Genomic DNA, 16,347 nt, shown 5'->3' with positions numbered 1-16,347 from the left:
CTTGTATTCACATCTGAGTTTCCTTTTTCAGGAAATGGAATAGGCAAGGGTCTACTGAGCAAAGTCGCTGAGGTAAGAATGTGTTTCTTGACTGCACCCCTATCATTTATGTTTCCTTTTCAATGTTTGACATCTCTGTTGTTCCTGCTGTATTGACTGAAGAATCACACACTATGCTCAGACAGGGAAAAGGAAGCAGTGTGTGAGGCTGCAGCTGTCTGTTTTGGATTGGAACACTGCTGCGCGAGACTTCTACAAGTCTAAGGGAGCCGAGGACCTCACCGTCAGTGAAGGCTGGCATGTTATACGATTTATGGATCAAAGCCTGGAAAATTTAGCAAATGGAGCACCTAAAGATTAAATATTATACTGCAAATACATGTCTCACTGAGATACCAGTGTTTTTCATTCTCTTCTTTAAGAATAACCTTAATCATATTTTCACTGTACCCACTTCTTTTAACTATAGCCTTAAACAAAAAAGTCCTGATTTTAAGTCTTAATAATGTTCCTTCATTTACTCTGAAATAATTGTATCACTTTGCCTGTTGGCAGTGCTGTCTTTGTGTCAAACCACAAAAGCATAAGGCATATATAGTATGTCCCAGTGTTTTCTTCCACGTTTTTCTTCCACGTTTACTGAAAATATAATCAGATAAAAAAAACCTTTGCAAAGATAAATAAATACATCCTTTCATGAAATCTGAAACTCACCTTCTTTTCTGATGCTTTAATTCTCTTGCATGTCTGTCTTTTGGTATCCTCACCTGTCAGTTGAACGCTGACGCTAGACCATTTACTTCCACTAGATGGCAGCATGACAGTTCGTCATCTGCCAAATACGTACGAATACGTAGGAAATGCGACCGTGGACCACCGTAGTAGCCCTCACTGAACTCATTCATTCATTCATCTTCTATACCCGCTTATTCCTATTCAGGGTCACGGGGGTCTGCTGGAGCCTCTCCCAGCTGTCATAGGTCGCCAGTTCATCGCAGGGCCACATAGAAACAAACAACCATTCACACTCACATGCATACATATGGACAATTTAGAATGTTCAATTGACCTCACATGCATGTTGTTGGAGTGTGGGAGGAACCTGGAGAGAACCCACACAGACACAGAGAGAACATGCAAACTCCACACAGAAAGGTCCCAGGTCCGGGCCCCGGAATTGAACCCACAACATTTTTGCTATGAGGCGGCAGCGCTAACCACTGCACCACCGTGTCGCCCATCACTGAACTCGTTCAGCAATATTTTCAAGTCCTGTAACCTGGCAAGCCAGATGCATGGTTTTGGCAATCCAGCTGTGTTGCATCGTTAATGGTGCTGTCCATTTTGATCACACAATTTAATTTTTGTACAAAAATACCGAAACACATGAGAATGCAAATAAAATCATACAGAAGACACTAGAAAAATATACACACATTTGTCCCAACAATGTTTGTCATACAAGTATTCTGGAAGAGGTGAAGACCACATTCTCTCACCAGCACTCACTTTTTGTTTGTTTCTGTCTATGTTGAATTTGGCTCCCTTGCAAAAACACATATATAACACATGAACCTTTAACATAATTAAATACATCATAGGTGTGATTTGTTTTCTTAATGCTGTCAATGATATGGATATACAATATGTCCCCTTGGTTAGATCATCAAACATTCTTCATTGTCCATTGCTTTTATTTTTTTGTTTTTTACAATAAAGCCATTTGAACGTGAAGGTTATATGTTAGATATACCACCCTCGAAATGCAAAACGTAAACTGCAGCCTCAGCCAAATAAGATAATAGTACATAATAATAAGAAATTCATACTGATTGTTTAACGATAACAAAGTCAAATCAAGGTTTCCAGACCTAAACTACATAATGGTCTCAAGGTTCTGAACTGTACTCTGTTCCCATAGAACCGCTACATCTACAAAAATACACTTTTAGGAATAAAGTAAAAGTATCCTGTGAACAGGCTCCAAAATCTAGGCGGCTTCCCCACTGCTACATGACTCACACGTAGGCATTTCTTCCATAGTTGCTTTGATAAGAGCGAGATGTCGCTGTAGTCGACACCACGTGTCCTCTCGAGGACTGTTGGTATGGATATGGTCTATAAAGAATAAAAGAGGTGCGGCCATCACAATATTGTCCACCTTTTTTCTCACACTAATAAATGGCAAAAACTTACAGGGCACATACTTACATTTTTTCATTGTGTTTGCTGCTTTTGCAGGCAAAAATCAGACATGCTCCTCCACAAAGGGCCAGCGTGGCAGAGGACCAGCCAATGTACAGGCCTTCTCCAATCTCATACCTGTCGTGCAGCAACATTTATTGAACACACAGTCGTGCATCGTGCCAATGATCAATTATCAGTTCCACTAATGAGCTGATACTGATTGTGCACACTTACTTTGTCCCTGGATAGAGTTGGTCAAAGAACTGCTGGGTAATGTTGGCAGCGTACCAAGATATGGCAATCATAGTGCACATCCCTGTAAAGTAATTTTGCCTTAGACAAGAGGAGTGTTTTCGATGCAAATACAATGCAACATGTGTCTAAGAGGTGCAATAAAATGAACAAAAACAACACCTCTTCTGGGTTCATTTGGGGTTACAGGCGGCGAATTGATAGCAACGTTTGGCTGATGGCTATAAATCCTGCAATATTTCAGGATGATTTACGAGTGCCGTCATATGAAAGCAAAGGCACAGCCAACTGCTGGATGAACTTTGTTTTTGCTTGAATGGCCTTTACTTGTTACTGCGTTCTCAGAAAAAAGAATCCCCAGTATGACAAGAATTAAAGTATGGGTGGTTTATAGCCACTGGCCAGTTTTCACAATCAGAATAACTGGTAAACTTTTGCACATCCGGAGGTTTGTGAGAATGTTAGATCCATCTGCTGCATACAGACTGAGGTGGCAGTTTTCTTAAACTTTAATAACCTGTATTTTAGATTTCCTTTTCAACTTAGACTTAAATCAAATTGAAAGAGTCATGCAGATATAAATCCGGACAGTTTTTCTCTAGAAAAAAGAAAACAAGATTTTTTTTTCCCCCAGAGGAACATTAATCTTAAGTGTTTTGTTTGTTCTTTATTTGCTTGTCCAGTAAATCCACCCCTCGTTCCCTGAGTATTTACCCTGCATCAGAAAGAACACTCCTCCAATCGCAGCGATCCTCCCCTTCAGAACGTAGTTTTCTCCTCCTATCTTGGAACACTGTATTCCTGAGAGTGTGGCCACCAGCCCAAACGTCCCAAACACAATGGAAGCGATCATGAGGGCCCGGGACACCTGAATGTATCCTATGAGCAGAGAGAATCACAAATATGTGTATTAACATCTTAATATGCAAACCAAATCCATGAATGAAAAACAAATTCAGTTCCTAGAGAGAAAAAAACAACACCTGTTTGTGAAGACAATGTAAAGGGGAGGAAAAGATACTGTGATGAATTAAAAACAAATTTTAGAGTCATTAGGCCAAGTTAGGTGTCAGGGAGAGAGACCGTTACTCAGAGTGAAAAACATTGCCTTCAGCCTTTTTGTGACCTCCCTCAACTGAAACAGCTACAATAATGACTGGAGAGCACATTTTTGTACTTTTGGTCAGAGCATGAACAACTGGTTGACAGGAAACCACTCCTTTGAGTCCTGACTCAGAAACTCTCATTTCTCCAATTTTAAAAGCAAAGCTAAAAAAAAACAACAATGTGAACTCACGTCGACAACTTTCTGTAAATTTGTAGATGAGCGTCTGATTAAAAAAAAGAAAAACTTTCAGTCAAGGCTATGTAATAAGACTAAACACAGACTATTATTGTTGTAAAGTGTACTTTATCTCTTGATCTCTTGTTTTCTGAAGCCGGTTAGACTTCTGATATGACACAGTGGCTAAAAATGAGCGGTAGAACACAGAGGATTAATCCAATTAATCCAAGACCAAAGAAAACGACACCATACAAGAACATTGATGCTCAATATAAGGTTGTGACTACTATACGTTGACTCCAGTGGTATTTTGTCTTCAAAGATCTGCTGCTATCAGCTGTTTTCTCCCATGCGTCAATATCAGATTGAGCTATCAGGTCCTCCTTCACATTTCTTTTCCACTTTTAAGAGGTGGCGATAGAATCTTAATTGAAGCAACCATCCTCATAAAAATTAACATTTCTAAGCTACATACCATCAAGTGCAAGCAGAGAAGGAAAATCCCGACAGTTGTGAACCCCTGTAGAGTCGGTTGCGCAGGACATCCACAGGTTTTCATAGATGGTTGATGTGGTGATAACGTTACCATCCACTGATGAAACCTTCCAGTATCGGTTTGGAAGGGCGATTCCAACCATCAACCAGGCCAGAAACCCCAAGAAGAAGGCAAAAGCTTCCACTATTTCATTCATACTCGTTCCTTTAGTCCAATGCGTGTGGAGTTATCCCAGATAGACTAAAACGTTTCTACAAACGTTGACCCTACCAGCGCAAATGTGTTGTTGGCCCCAGAGTTTCGCAACGTCTCCAACGCCCAAGAGGACCCAAGACACTACAGAAACTTGCAAATTAATGATTAATTCCAGAAAAGGACACTTATGATTCCCTTTTATCCCCAACTCCATAGAACCCTTTCAAAAACTCCAAGTGTTTACCAAACTGGAGGAGGTGAGGTCCAGCCTTCCAGCTCACTTGTGTCTATAGACTTCAAGCTATTAGTCACGTTTTGACGTCTGCTTTGAACACTCTGTCAACAATATCACACCAGTACTGATGAGATTCAGCATGTTGAATCTTCACCCTGCTTCACCCTACGTCCCAGGGATGATGGGAAAGTTTGCTACACTCGGTGGAGTGTGCATGATCACATCTGCTGTCCCTCAGATAAACCTGTTTGCTTGTCTGACACCTGAGCCTGTGAAAACAAATTCCTTCCCTATCAGGCCTTTATCGTCATGATGAAGCACCACTGTGGCCTTTGAGTGACACATGCCAACCCTTTAACTTACACTCCTTAAAATGGTTTAAAACAAGATATAACACTGAAGAATTGGCTGACTGTCACTATCCAGTGCTTTATTTAGAGACATTTCTGAACAGGGTTTGAAGTGCTTTCCACTAGACGTTACACAGTCTCAGCAAGAAAAAGACTTCTCTCTCTGGCTGAGGAAAAACATGACTGAATGCTGAACTTATAAAATGTATTTTGCTGTAACCGCATATCACATCAACTTATAACAAATATACATTGGATATGGGTACAGAGATTAAGCACCACATATGGTATAAGAAAGCCCTTTCATAATGCTTGCTTTTTTTTATTTATTTGCTTTGCCTCACATGATGAACACTACATAGATTTCTATATATGTCATTTGTTTCCTTTTTTTGTTTCTATTTTTACATTCACAACAACAACAGTGTGGTGTCATTTTCGCTTCTTTTTCCTGTAACAACACGCCGGACAACACTCTGGGAGCAGTCGCCTTTTTGCACTCGCTGTCCCAGTACTTTCTACCATCTACAAATGCCATGAGGTTCATTTCATCATAAAAGATATTAAAATCTGACGCTAAAGCAAAGGAAACTGCTACTGGGCTATTATCCACCGACCACCGTGCTGCTGTTACTGGAAAAAGAAGTGAAAATGATGCACATTGCTGAAATAACGTTCTCCGTGCGTCGGCTAAATACAACAGTGACACCAAGTGGAATTAAAATAAATTCCACAGGCCCAAACGTCTTTTTCAAAGCCTGCAGTGAAAAGAAAGGTTGGTGATGAGCAAAGACAATTCCAGAGAAAGTGGGAGATTCAATATTTCTTTGTTGAGCACAGAGGCACTCCGATGTGTCTTATTTACACAGAGAAAGTTGCGGTGCACAAGCAATACAGTTTGAAACGTCATTACACAACTAAACATGCTGAGGAGTATGCAAAATATCTGGGAGATGAGAGAGCCAAACAGGCTGCAAATCTTAAAACATTCATTCATTCATCCATCTTCTATACCTGCTTATTCCTATTCAGGGTCACGGGGGTCTGCTGGAGCCTATCCCAGCTGTGTTAGGGCGAAGGCAGGGGACACCCTGGACAAGACACTTTAGATAGACAATTAGAATGTTCAATTGACCTCACATGCATATTTTTGGAGTGTGGGAGGAAGCCGGAGAACCTGGAGAGAACCCACGCAGACACGGGGAGAGCATGCAAACTCCACACAGAAAAGTCCCAGGCCCGGGCCCCGGAATCGAACCCACGACCTTCTTGCTGTGAAATCTTAAAACATGTCTACTATTTTGTTTATTTATTATTATTATTGTTGTTATTATTATTATTTTAATTTATTTTTAACTAAGCTTTTCATGCAGCCCAGCCTCACCGAGCCTCTGTCCCCAGCGGCCCCCAGGTAAATTGAGTTTGAGACCCCTGCCTTAGATTATCTATTGTAGTTTTTCTGTCTATAATGTACTACACCCCTGAAGTGCAGATATAATTCAGTAGGTCGGCTTATAATCAGGAATTCAAAATGTACTCTGATTAATTAAAGAGAAAGAAAATAGGCGGACAATTCTCCCGGTATGAAGGTGTCAAAAAAAAAAGCACACTCAGCAGTTAGATCAAGCTGACTCATCATAAAAAAGTGTTGTTAATGATGTAGACAAAAGTGATAGCTGCCCAGACATGATGTCATAATTATTATTATTGTCATATTAATAATTATTATTTCACGAAAACATAATCATTTTGTTTTTATTTTAAGTTGATCCTGTAAATAATTTCCCAGCCTGATACCAATAAAGTGTATCTATGAATTTATCTATTTAATTCAAAATATCCAAATCAAATGGAAAATGTTTTGTTTTTTTTAATTAAAAAAAACCCATTACAACCATCAAAAGAAGACTGCACTGCATTTTTCTTACCTGGAAGAGCAAAAAGAGACGGAAAGTCTCGACAGTTGTAGATCCCTGTTGAATCGCTTGCACAAGACATCCATAAGTTCTCGTAGATGGTGGAGGTAGTAATTACGCTACCTTCTGTGGTGGATTCTTTCCAATACTGATCTTGAAGGGATACGAAACTCAATATCCAGCTTGAAAATCCGAGAAAAAGTGCTATTCCCTCGACTACTTCTATCATTTTGAAGCTAATTATCTAGAAATGGTTAGGGTGAGCAATAAATATTGCCTCGCTGAGCAGGACCACAACTCCTGAGCCTGTAAATTTTTTGGAGTGTGCGAGCTGACCTGGGGTTTCTTTTTTCTCTCTCTTGCACTCAAACCTGGACTAATTTGAACATTGATTTGTTGGCTCTAGCTACATTATATGTCTGCTATTCCCGCCCAAAATTGATGACAATTCACACACCTGGCACGTTAGCGTAGCTGTATACAATGAGTCCTTTTTCCTCCTCTCTTGATTGGCACAGGAGGTAGAGATAATCTAAGTTGTCACAGCTGAGTAAATGACTGATCTGAGCAATTCAAATTACTGGGATCATTTGGAGTGACCGTCGCAAAGAGTCCTCAGGAGACCCTTTGCAATCTTTGCGTTGCATTGATTTAAAACCCTTTCGGGAGCCATGGTTCATCAGTCACCAGACAGACAGACAAAACATTTTATAGCTGTCAGTGTCTAGTTTAATTATGTGTTTTATCATCATGTGATGTGCATTTTTCTTTGTGTCCTAGATTTTCATTTTATGGTTGAGTCACCCATGTTTTTATTTTTTTATTATTTCTTATCAGTTATACCCCTGTTTTGATAACTAGTAGCATAAGGAGGTTAATTTCAAGAAAATACGAACATAGGAATATAAAATTTAGGTTAGGGAAATCACAATTGTTGGGTGATTAATTGAAGTCTGAAGGCGCCTGTTTTAATACTGGCTAAGCATTAACGGCACCGCGGCAGGACAAAAGATGAAGTGAAGAAAATGTAAATCCATTTTTTATATACCGGCTGGATTTAACAATGAGGTCCATTTCCAAAGAGCCCTATTTTGTGTTGACATTATGCAGCACTGCCCACTATAAGACGTTGGTTAAACATCAGTCTGCATAATTTATCATTGTAGAGTTCTGCTCAGCTGTGTACATCCAGAAAGGTATGGAAATGTGTAAAAGTGTCACGTTTCACTTTTTGCAGACACATTCAAAGTGCAGACAATCATCCTCTTTTTCTGAGAATTCTTTGCTTATGATATTTATAAACTTCAAGCTCACAACTTACTTATATCTTATCAAGTGGGAATTCTCATTTACTAACAGCAATCAGAAGCATGTGGTCCAAAGTACCGTGAAAGGACTTTCACGCTTTGACTTGCAGTCTTTTGTCTGTTAATATTTTATTCCAGTGACCTTCACTCACCTGTCACATCTGTTCAGTCGTGTACCCGCTGACCTTCCTGCTTAAAGGGAAAGTTTATTTAAAACACGCCTGAAGTGATCTTTTGTTCTCCACTGCTGGTACAGGACATGATCAGAAGTCAGTGCTGTCATACAGGGTCACTTTAACAAAAGGGGAAACAAAAGAAAAGAAAGAAAAAGCCAATAGAGCATCAATCAAGATTTTGCCATTGTAGGGGAGGAAATATCTAGACACAAATAGTAATATCTCCCCAATACGTATTCCGTCGTTCCGGTGTCAAGGTGAGGATTTCAAAGTAAAATACATAATAATTAATTTAATCTGACTCCATTTGATAATAATAACTCTACTTTTATACATTGATTGAGAGAAAGACTTGATTAACAATTAAGAATATAGACTCAATAATAATAAACTTCTCGTGATCTGACATTAGTCTTCAGTTCAGGGATGGCTTCTATAAATTAACAAAACTATTCAGTTTGTTCATTAAACATGGAAGAATAGCCTGATGTCTTGGTTGGAGTATTCAGAGGTTATTGAACATGATACCCAATCTTATCTGTCCAACTCAGAGGTTAAGGGTTTGAATAATGTCCAGTGAAACTTACCATATAACTAAGGGCTTTGGGATTCTGATTAATCCCTATCTTAGTTCAGTGATGGCAGATATAGACAAAGCATTCAGTGACCTTCTTAACATAGAAGAACAGCCCAGACATCTAGGTTGAGATGTTCAGAGGTTTATATCTTCCAACTCAATAGTTAGAAAAACATGACACTCAATCTTTTCTATTCAACTCAGAGGTAAAGAGTACAAGCATTACTCAAATGAATTTACCATATAACTGAAGACTAAATCAATATCTGATGTCAGATTGCTCTCCACATAGAAACAAAAGTCTCAACAAGTTAATATTGAAGGGGAATGGATAACATACCAGTTTATTGCGATGTCCAGAGTAAAAATGCAGCAAAAATGTAACAGACCGGTTGTGTAAAAATGATGGTAGAAAAAATCAAGAAGTCAAAGAAAAAGAAGAAGAAGAAGAGAGAGAGAGAGAGAGAGAGAGTCGGTCCCAGAAAAGGAGAGAAAAGAAAGACGCCCTCAGATTCTTGTTCCTTCCCTTAAATATCCTCCCAGAACAGAGACACTGCTAAAATGCATATTTAAAAGATTCAGATCAGATCAACTCTTCCTACTCGGGAACCTTTTGGGTCATCAGGGGTAATTTTCCACAGCAACAATAGATCACCAAGACCTTCACACCTCTCACACTGACACTCACAACATTTCAAAGGAAAGTTCTAAACAAAAGGCAGAGACAGTCCCTGAATGCAAATCCAACAAACACAAGGAGATACCTTTTGGCCCTCGGGGGTTCCTTTCCCGCGACATGTAAATCATGTAAGTTAATTACAATAGGTGAGATTGATACAGTTGTAACCCCTGTCTTTGAAGAACTTCCATTGTTAGAGAAAACACTTCAGGATGTGGATTTGACTGTCTTACAGTTTCCCCCTTTTGGCCCCTGAGAGCCATCTGGAAAAAACAAACATCAAAAGTAAAAATGAACACAGAATGAAACGATAGGGGTCAAGTTGAGAATTGACAGTCCTTCCCCACATCCATAGTAGTATCATCTCAGTCTTTGTAAATCTGGTAGTTGCAGGGAGCTGAGTACCAGGGCAAAGTGTGTGACTCAAGTGTTTGCATATTGAGCCAAGCGTGGATGGACTGGACAAGGTTTTCACTGTCCTCTTAGCTAACTGGCCTGCACCTGGGCTTCAGTGAGATGATAACCTGTGTTAAGAATCATCTCTTTAGCACAGTCCATGGTGTCTGTTGGAGCTTGGGTGCTTTCCACGTAGAAGGTGTCCTCCCACCAGGGAGAGATGTCCAGGTTCAATGGTATTCTGCCCAAGATGTAGATTTGAGTTCATTTCACGGGCGACGCACCACTGTGTGTGTGACACCTGGATGGTGTCTGCGTATCCATGTGAACGGCTTTAAAGTGTTACAAGTACAGATGATACAACTGGGAATTTCATGACAACATGTGCGAGAAGTGAACCAGGTCTCAGTGTCTCTTACTGTCATATACCCCATGATGTGGTCCCATTTTATTACCTGATTTATATGGTGATGGAATTTGGAAAAACCTGTTCTGGGTGAATAAGTGGGAAAGTGACAAAGAACCCAATACAACCAATACATTAATTATTGGTAGACATTAATAAAGTACAATAAAAGTACAATGAAAATAAAAAGTAATTCTGAATAATTAACATCTTTCATTCTTTTTGGACATGAACCATCGATGTAAATTCAGAGCATTAATCAAATCATTTAAGGCATGTGTGAGAGTCTTATGTAAACAGAATCTTTTGTCTAGTAGTTGTAAGTAAATCTTTTGCGAATGTTCTGCAAGCTATGTCACGTTCAATAAATCCGGTCGAATTGAAAAGGAAAAGGCTAACAGTTAAATGAACATGTCTCAGATTTAATTCAAGTTTTGTGCTGGTCTTCTGCGGAGCAAGTTTGGTTAAATAGTAAATCTGTATGAACTATGTGTCTAAAAATTATGTGGAGCTGTATGCATGCAGCTAAATGTAATTTTTGCTCTAGATCCTTCGTGTTATAACACTTTTTAGGATCAAGTCCATGGTTCGGCTTTTAAAACATTAATTAAATAGAGCCAAATTTTGGAGTGAGGTGTGTCTTGGTGTTGACACTAAGTTGTAAGGTCGTGGAAATTTGTATATTATCTGTTATATTGAGAGTGGGGAGATGGGTGGTTCCCTCACTACAGCAAATTTTGTTGTTACAAAATTTTGTTCCGGTTCTAATCCGGGGGACCATTTGACTGACTGTTTTGAAAGAAGTGTAATGTGAGGTGTGTATGGCCCCATAGAATATTTCCATACCCATCTCCCACAGTTAAAACTATGGGTAAGTAGGTCTCGTTGACCCAGCTGGATACAGGTTGTTCTGGATGCTTTCTTGGCATCTGGAGTTCCTGGAATGGAAAAAGAAAACCTGCGAAATGGCTGCTCTTGACTGATTCGATTTGAAGCTGTGCTCCAAACAGAGAGATGATTTGGTTTGCTAAAGCCTGTGCCAATGTTCTTGCAGTGTTGTTGCAAGTGAATTTGTCAATTATGACGTGGCAAGAGCGGTACCCCCCTTTGGCACTGGGAAGTGGACCAACGAAATCTATCTGCAGTGCTCCCCACGGGTCTTTGGGTGGATTAGGCCTGCACAGTCTAGTGCAGCCAGGTTTTCCTGGGTTAAAGTTAGCACACACAAGGCAAGAAACACACCAACCGTCAACATCTCCAGCCATTGCTGGCCACCAGAATTGTTGTTTTAAGTCAATAGGTGTAGTCTGGATGGCTCTTGTAGCTGATGTATCAGACATTTCCAATGTCAAATCTGTGCGACGTATTGCTGCCTGCTTGGCTGACTGGTCAACAATGTTTGTTAGTTCATGTACATCTAGGTTTTTCTGCACATTTGCTCGGGTTTTGATCACAGACATGGAGTTTTGACACGCTTGGAATTCTTGATCAGAGGTGGTGATGGACATAATGCTTGCATGGTTTCTGAGCGATTGTTTCTTGTTCGTTTTCTCTGGAGCAATCTCAATTTGTTTTTCCAAACAGTGAATAATAAAGCCATGCTTTTCCATTATGTCCATGCCCAAAACAGTACCCTCGCTGTTTCCTGGTAAATACCAGAACGGCTCAGTTAGCACTATTGCACCCAAATCAAGTCGGACTGGTTTAGTAAGGGTCGCTGTCATTAGTGTGTCATCTATCCCTTTGATTTGAATGGTCTCGTCTGTCAGAGGTAACGGGATATTTGTGCAGGAGCAAGCAGCACCGGTGTCAATTAATATGTCGACTAATCGGCCTCCAAGATTAGATTTTACTATTATACGGTTGCTGCTGGAAACAATGCTCCCAATGGAGGCCACGCATCCCTATTTTTGGTCATTCATTCGTTCTAGATCATCGAGGATGTCTGTTTGAGAACTAATCGCCGTTGTCTGTCTGGTTTGAGAGGTTCTTGAATGGTTTCGCATAGATTTATGAGTTGTTTTCCTGAATTCACCATTCAGTCTGAAACAACGTTCAAGTTTATGGCCAGATCGATGACAATAGTCACAGATAATGACATTATTGTCTCTCTCGGCTACCCATTGAGTTGCCGCTACAGGGCATGGCTTTAGAAATTTTGATCGCTGCTCTATTTTTGTGGCCCATTCAACGAGTGCGTTGAATGTATTCTGAGGTGGGTCTCCACCCAGAGCCAACGCATTCTGAACAAGTGGTCCAGCATTATTGCGTAGCATCTGTAAGAGAATTTCGTGGTTACGATCGCATTCTTCTATCCCACTGTATTCTCTAAAAATCACCCACATACGCTCTGCAAAAGTCTCAAATGTTTCTCTACTTGATTGTTTAAGATCAAGGATTCTATGCCACTCGGCCTTTGGTGGTCCTCTCATCTGAAGCAAAACTTCTTTTATTCTATTATAAATGTCGTCGTTAGTTTCACCGGGCTGTCTTTCAAGGATTGTTCCAGTTCTCAATTCTTGAGGAATTTTAGAGTGTAACTCTTCTGGAACTGTAAGCAAAACTATCTGCCACACATCGCGGAGCTCTAGATTGTAAACTAATGCTTGGAGCATTAGTTTGTCCCAGTAACTCTGGAACGGGCCGCGGCGGGGCATGATGCCGATAACCTCACGATGTTTTGAAGTTTCTTCACAAGACAATGCTCTGGTAATGGTGGTTACACCATTGTTCGCATCTGTAACTGTTTTGACGACTGAAACATTGACGGATTTTCTTGGAATTGTGTCTGTTTTGAGACGAGTTTTCATTCGGTTTCGATTGTTTTGCTTCGAGTGAGAGGTGCGCCGGCTGAGGGACGGATAGAGCGGGCTTTCTGCTGTTGCGAAAACTGCGGAGGTTGTCAGAATTTCATTGTCGGTGTCGACCTGAGTTACAGGGCACCCGGTGATGAGGGTAATATCCTCATCTTCACTGTCGTCTTGATCATAATTCTCAACACATTTGGAGCTAATAACAGCCTGTTTTATAGCTGCAACTGGAAAGCCAGCATCGCCACAGTAGTCTTCCAGTTGGGAAGTGTAGCGTTTGTCTAAGTTCAGCTTTTGTTTAAGCTGTTTAGTTTCAGTCTCCATTGTTTCGATTTGTCTCGCCAAATTTATTTTTTCATAATCAAATGCATCAATTTGTGCGCGTAATTTTTTCGTTTCTTCGGAGCGTAATGTTTCAAAATCTCGGATGTTCTCTAAAGTGCGGCGACCTTCTGTTATGGTTTTTGAGTCGTTGCGCCGGAGTAAATAAACAATTGCGATAGTGAGATCGTGAAATTTGCCTTTAGATTTTAGTGCAACTCCCTTTGTGGAATACCAGTGAAGAATTTCACTGTTATCCCATTCTAAATCAACGCCGAGATCGCGCAGACGAATTAACGTTTTGTATAAACGTAAACCAGCCATGTCCATGATCTGCTCATCTATGCCTACACACTCCTGTCCTAGGGAGTTGCGAAATGAAACTTTTCCCCCCATCGGATTTCTACGATCTCCGATCTCACAATGGATATGTCGATCCGTTCTATATTATGTGTCTATATATGATGTGTGTTCAAACTTTCCCTCAGTCTTTATAACTGCCGTAAATTTGTACTTACCACAGAAACTGTAGGTAGACACACAGGAATTCAAACCTCATTACTTAAACGTACCGGAATTGACTTCTCTCGCCTTCCTGCTTAATGCGATCGCGAGATCACGTCGGGGTCACCAAACTGTAGGGGAGGAAATATCTAGACACAAATAGTAATATCTCCCCAATACGTATTCCGTCGTTCCGGTGTCAAGGTGAGGATTTCAAAGTAAAATACATAATAATTAATTTAATCTGACTCCATTTGATAATAATAACTCTACTTTTATACATTGATTGAGAGAAAGACTTGATTAACAATTAAGAATATAGACTCAATAATAATAAACTTCTCGTGATCTGACATTAGTCTTCAGTTCAGGGATGGCTTCTATAAATTAACAAAACTATTCAGTTTGTTCATTAAACATGGAAGAATAGCCTGATGTCTTGGTTGGAGTATTCAGAGGTTATTGAACATGATACCCAATCTTATCTGTCCAACTCAGAGGTTAAGGGTTTGAATAATGTCCAGTGAAACTTACCATATAACTAAGGGCTTTGGGATTCTGATTAATCCCTATCTTAGTTCAGTGATGGCAGATATAGACAAAGCATTCAGTGACCTTCTTAACATAGAAGAACAGCCCAGACATCTAGGTTGAGATGTTCAGAGGTTTATATCTTCCAACTCAATAGTTAGAAAAACATGACACTCAATCTTTTCTATTCAACTCAGAGGTAAAGAGTACAAGCATTACTCAAATGAATTTACCATATAACTGAAGACTAAATCAATATCTGATGTCAGATTGCTCTCCACATAGAAACAAAAGTCTCAACAAGTTAATATTGAAGGGGAATGGATAACATACCAGTTTATTGCGATGTCCAGAGTAAAAATGCAGCAAAAATGTAACAGACCGGTTGTGTAAAAATGATGGTAGAAAAAATCAAGAAGTCAAAGAAAAAGAAGAAGAAGAAGAGAGAGAGAGAGAGAGAGAGAGTCGGTCCCAGAAAAGGAGAGAAAAGAAAGACGCCCTCAGATTCTTGTTCCTTCCCTTAAATATCCTCCCAGAACAGAGACACTGCTAAAATGCATATTTAAAAGATTCAGATCAGATCAACTCTTCCTACTCGGGAACCTTTTGGGTCATCAGGGGTAATTTTCCACAGCAACAATAGATCACCAAGACCTTCACACCTCTCACACTGACACTCACAACATTTCAAAGGAAAGTTCTAAACAAAAGGCAGAGACAGTCCCTGAATGCAAATCCAACAAACACAAGGAGATACCTTTTGGCCCTCGGGGGTTCCTTTCCCGCGACATGTAAATCATGTAAGTTAATTACAATAGGTGAGATTGATACAGTTGTAACCCCTGTCTTTGAAGAACTTCCATTGTTAGAGAAAACACTTCAGGATGTGGATTTGACTGTCTTACACCATTAAAAGGTATTCTGAAGTGCAACGATGCCCCACTGTGTTGCATTTATTTTAATCTGAGCTACTGTATCCCATTTTTTGGTAAGCTTGTGTAAGGCACATGAAAGCATCCTTTTGCTTCATTACATAACATTAGCTTTGTTTCAGAGCACATTCAGAATCCTAAGCACAGGCAACCATCTAGACATCCGGATGGATCAAAGGTACGAACGAGTATGACAAATTGCAAAATTGTTCTCATGATTCCTTTTGATCGGTTTTGGAATGCAGAGATGTCGTGTATGTCTCTGTGGATTTGAAAGAGGATTAAGATTAACGACTCCAGACCCATAATTGTGCTTGTATAAATGTGTTAAGGGTTTATCAATGCTGTGAGTGTTGAATAACATATACTGCCACAGGTATTGTGTTTCAAAAGTATCTTGTGTGTGCTAAAATGTGTCAAGTGACACAACACGGCATTGTATGTGGCAACAGAGACCTCGGAAAACCAGTTCACCCCTCTTCATTGTAATCTGTTTAATGAGCCTCACTTCCCATTTATAACAGTCCAAAAAGACACCTGTTTTACACTCTCAGAGTCAAGTAGGAAGATCAGTGCATACAGTGTAAAAACAATTTTATTTGCTTGTGTGGCAAGGAGCAGAGGGCCCAGTTTGATACATACTTGCTTCTTAATCCCAATCTGTTGAGATCTTAATCCAACATGGTGGATTTTAGACACATCAGTGTTACAAGTGATCTCTTCAGGAGGCTCTGCAGTGGTTTTGTTCGCACCGCGTAACCGTGACGATGCAGCGTATCAGCGATGCTAACG

At 40.0% G+C, this 16,347-nt stretch overlaps 2 protein-coding genes across 4 annotated transcripts in view; one reads left to right on the top strand and one right to left on the bottom strand.

The window, feature by feature from the left end:
• The window catches only part of sat2b (spermidine/spermine N1-acetyltransferase family member 2b), a 1,746-nt gene extending 1,037 nt beyond the window's left edge, over positions 1-709 (top strand). The window contains exons 5-6 of the mRNA XM_076020496.1: positions 32-72; positions 182-709. Of these exons, the coding sequence (XP_075876611.1) occupies positions 32-72; positions 182-361 (221 nt within the window). The 3' untranslated portion in view covers positions 362-709. The remainder of the gene's footprint in view (positions 1-31; positions 73-181) is intronic.
• Positions 710-1,979: 1,270 nt separating this feature from the next.
• Positions 1,980-8,402, bottom strand: LOC142884674 (claudin-15-like). Of its 3 annotated transcripts, XM_076020495.1 has the most exons (6): positions 8,274-8,402; positions 6,929-7,064; positions 3,154-3,318; positions 2,422-2,503; positions 2,212-2,322; positions 1,980-2,118 (listed from the first exon to the last, which is right to left on the bottom strand). In XM_076020495.1, exons 1-6 carry the CDS (start codon positions 8,286-8,288, stop codon positions 2,019-2,021), a joined length of 609 nt encoding a protein of 202 aa, XP_075876610.1. In that variant the 5' UTR covers positions 8,289-8,402; the 3' UTR covers positions 1,980-2,018. The 3 variants fall into 3 exon arrangements, with proteins under 3 accessions (XP_075876610.1, XP_075876609.1, XP_075876608.1); XM_076020494.1 differs by lacking the exon at positions 8,274-8,402 and having other exon boundaries at positions 6,929-7,274; XM_076020493.1 differs by lacking the exons at positions 6,929-7,064; positions 8,274-8,402 and adding an exon at positions 4,200-4,550.
• Between the last annotated feature and the right edge of the window lie 7,945 nt (positions 8,403-16,347).

The sequence above is a fragment of the Nelusetta ayraudi genome, unplaced genomic scaffold (assembly GCF_046127955.1).
Source record: "Nelusetta ayraudi isolate G7.1 ecotype Tasmania unplaced genomic scaffold, CSIRO-AGI_Nayr_v1 ptg000011l, whole genome shotgun sequence".
NCBI classification, from domain to species: domain Eukaryota; kingdom Metazoa; phylum Chordata; class Actinopteri; order Tetraodontiformes; family Monacanthidae; genus Nelusetta; species Nelusetta ayraudi.
This window is presented reverse-complemented; position numbering and strand designations above follow the sequence as displayed.

What these genes read in the sequence shown, in the direction of transcription:
- LOC142884674 (XM_076020494.1), bottom strand. Translation starts at nt 7,145, where the DNA reads ATGATAGAAGTAGTCGAGGGAATAGCACTTTTTCTCGGATTTTCAAGC. An exon ending in GTCTCTTTTTGCTCTTCCAG is followed by an intron (nt 3,319 to 6,928) that starts GTAAGAAAAATG and finishes CTCTGCTCATAG; the next exon opens with GATACATTCAGGTGTCCCGG. An exon ending in CAACTCTATCCAGGGACAAA is followed by an intron (nt 2,323 to 2,421) that starts GTAAGTGTGCAC and finishes GCTGCACGACAG; the next exon opens with GTATGAGATTGGAGAAGGCC.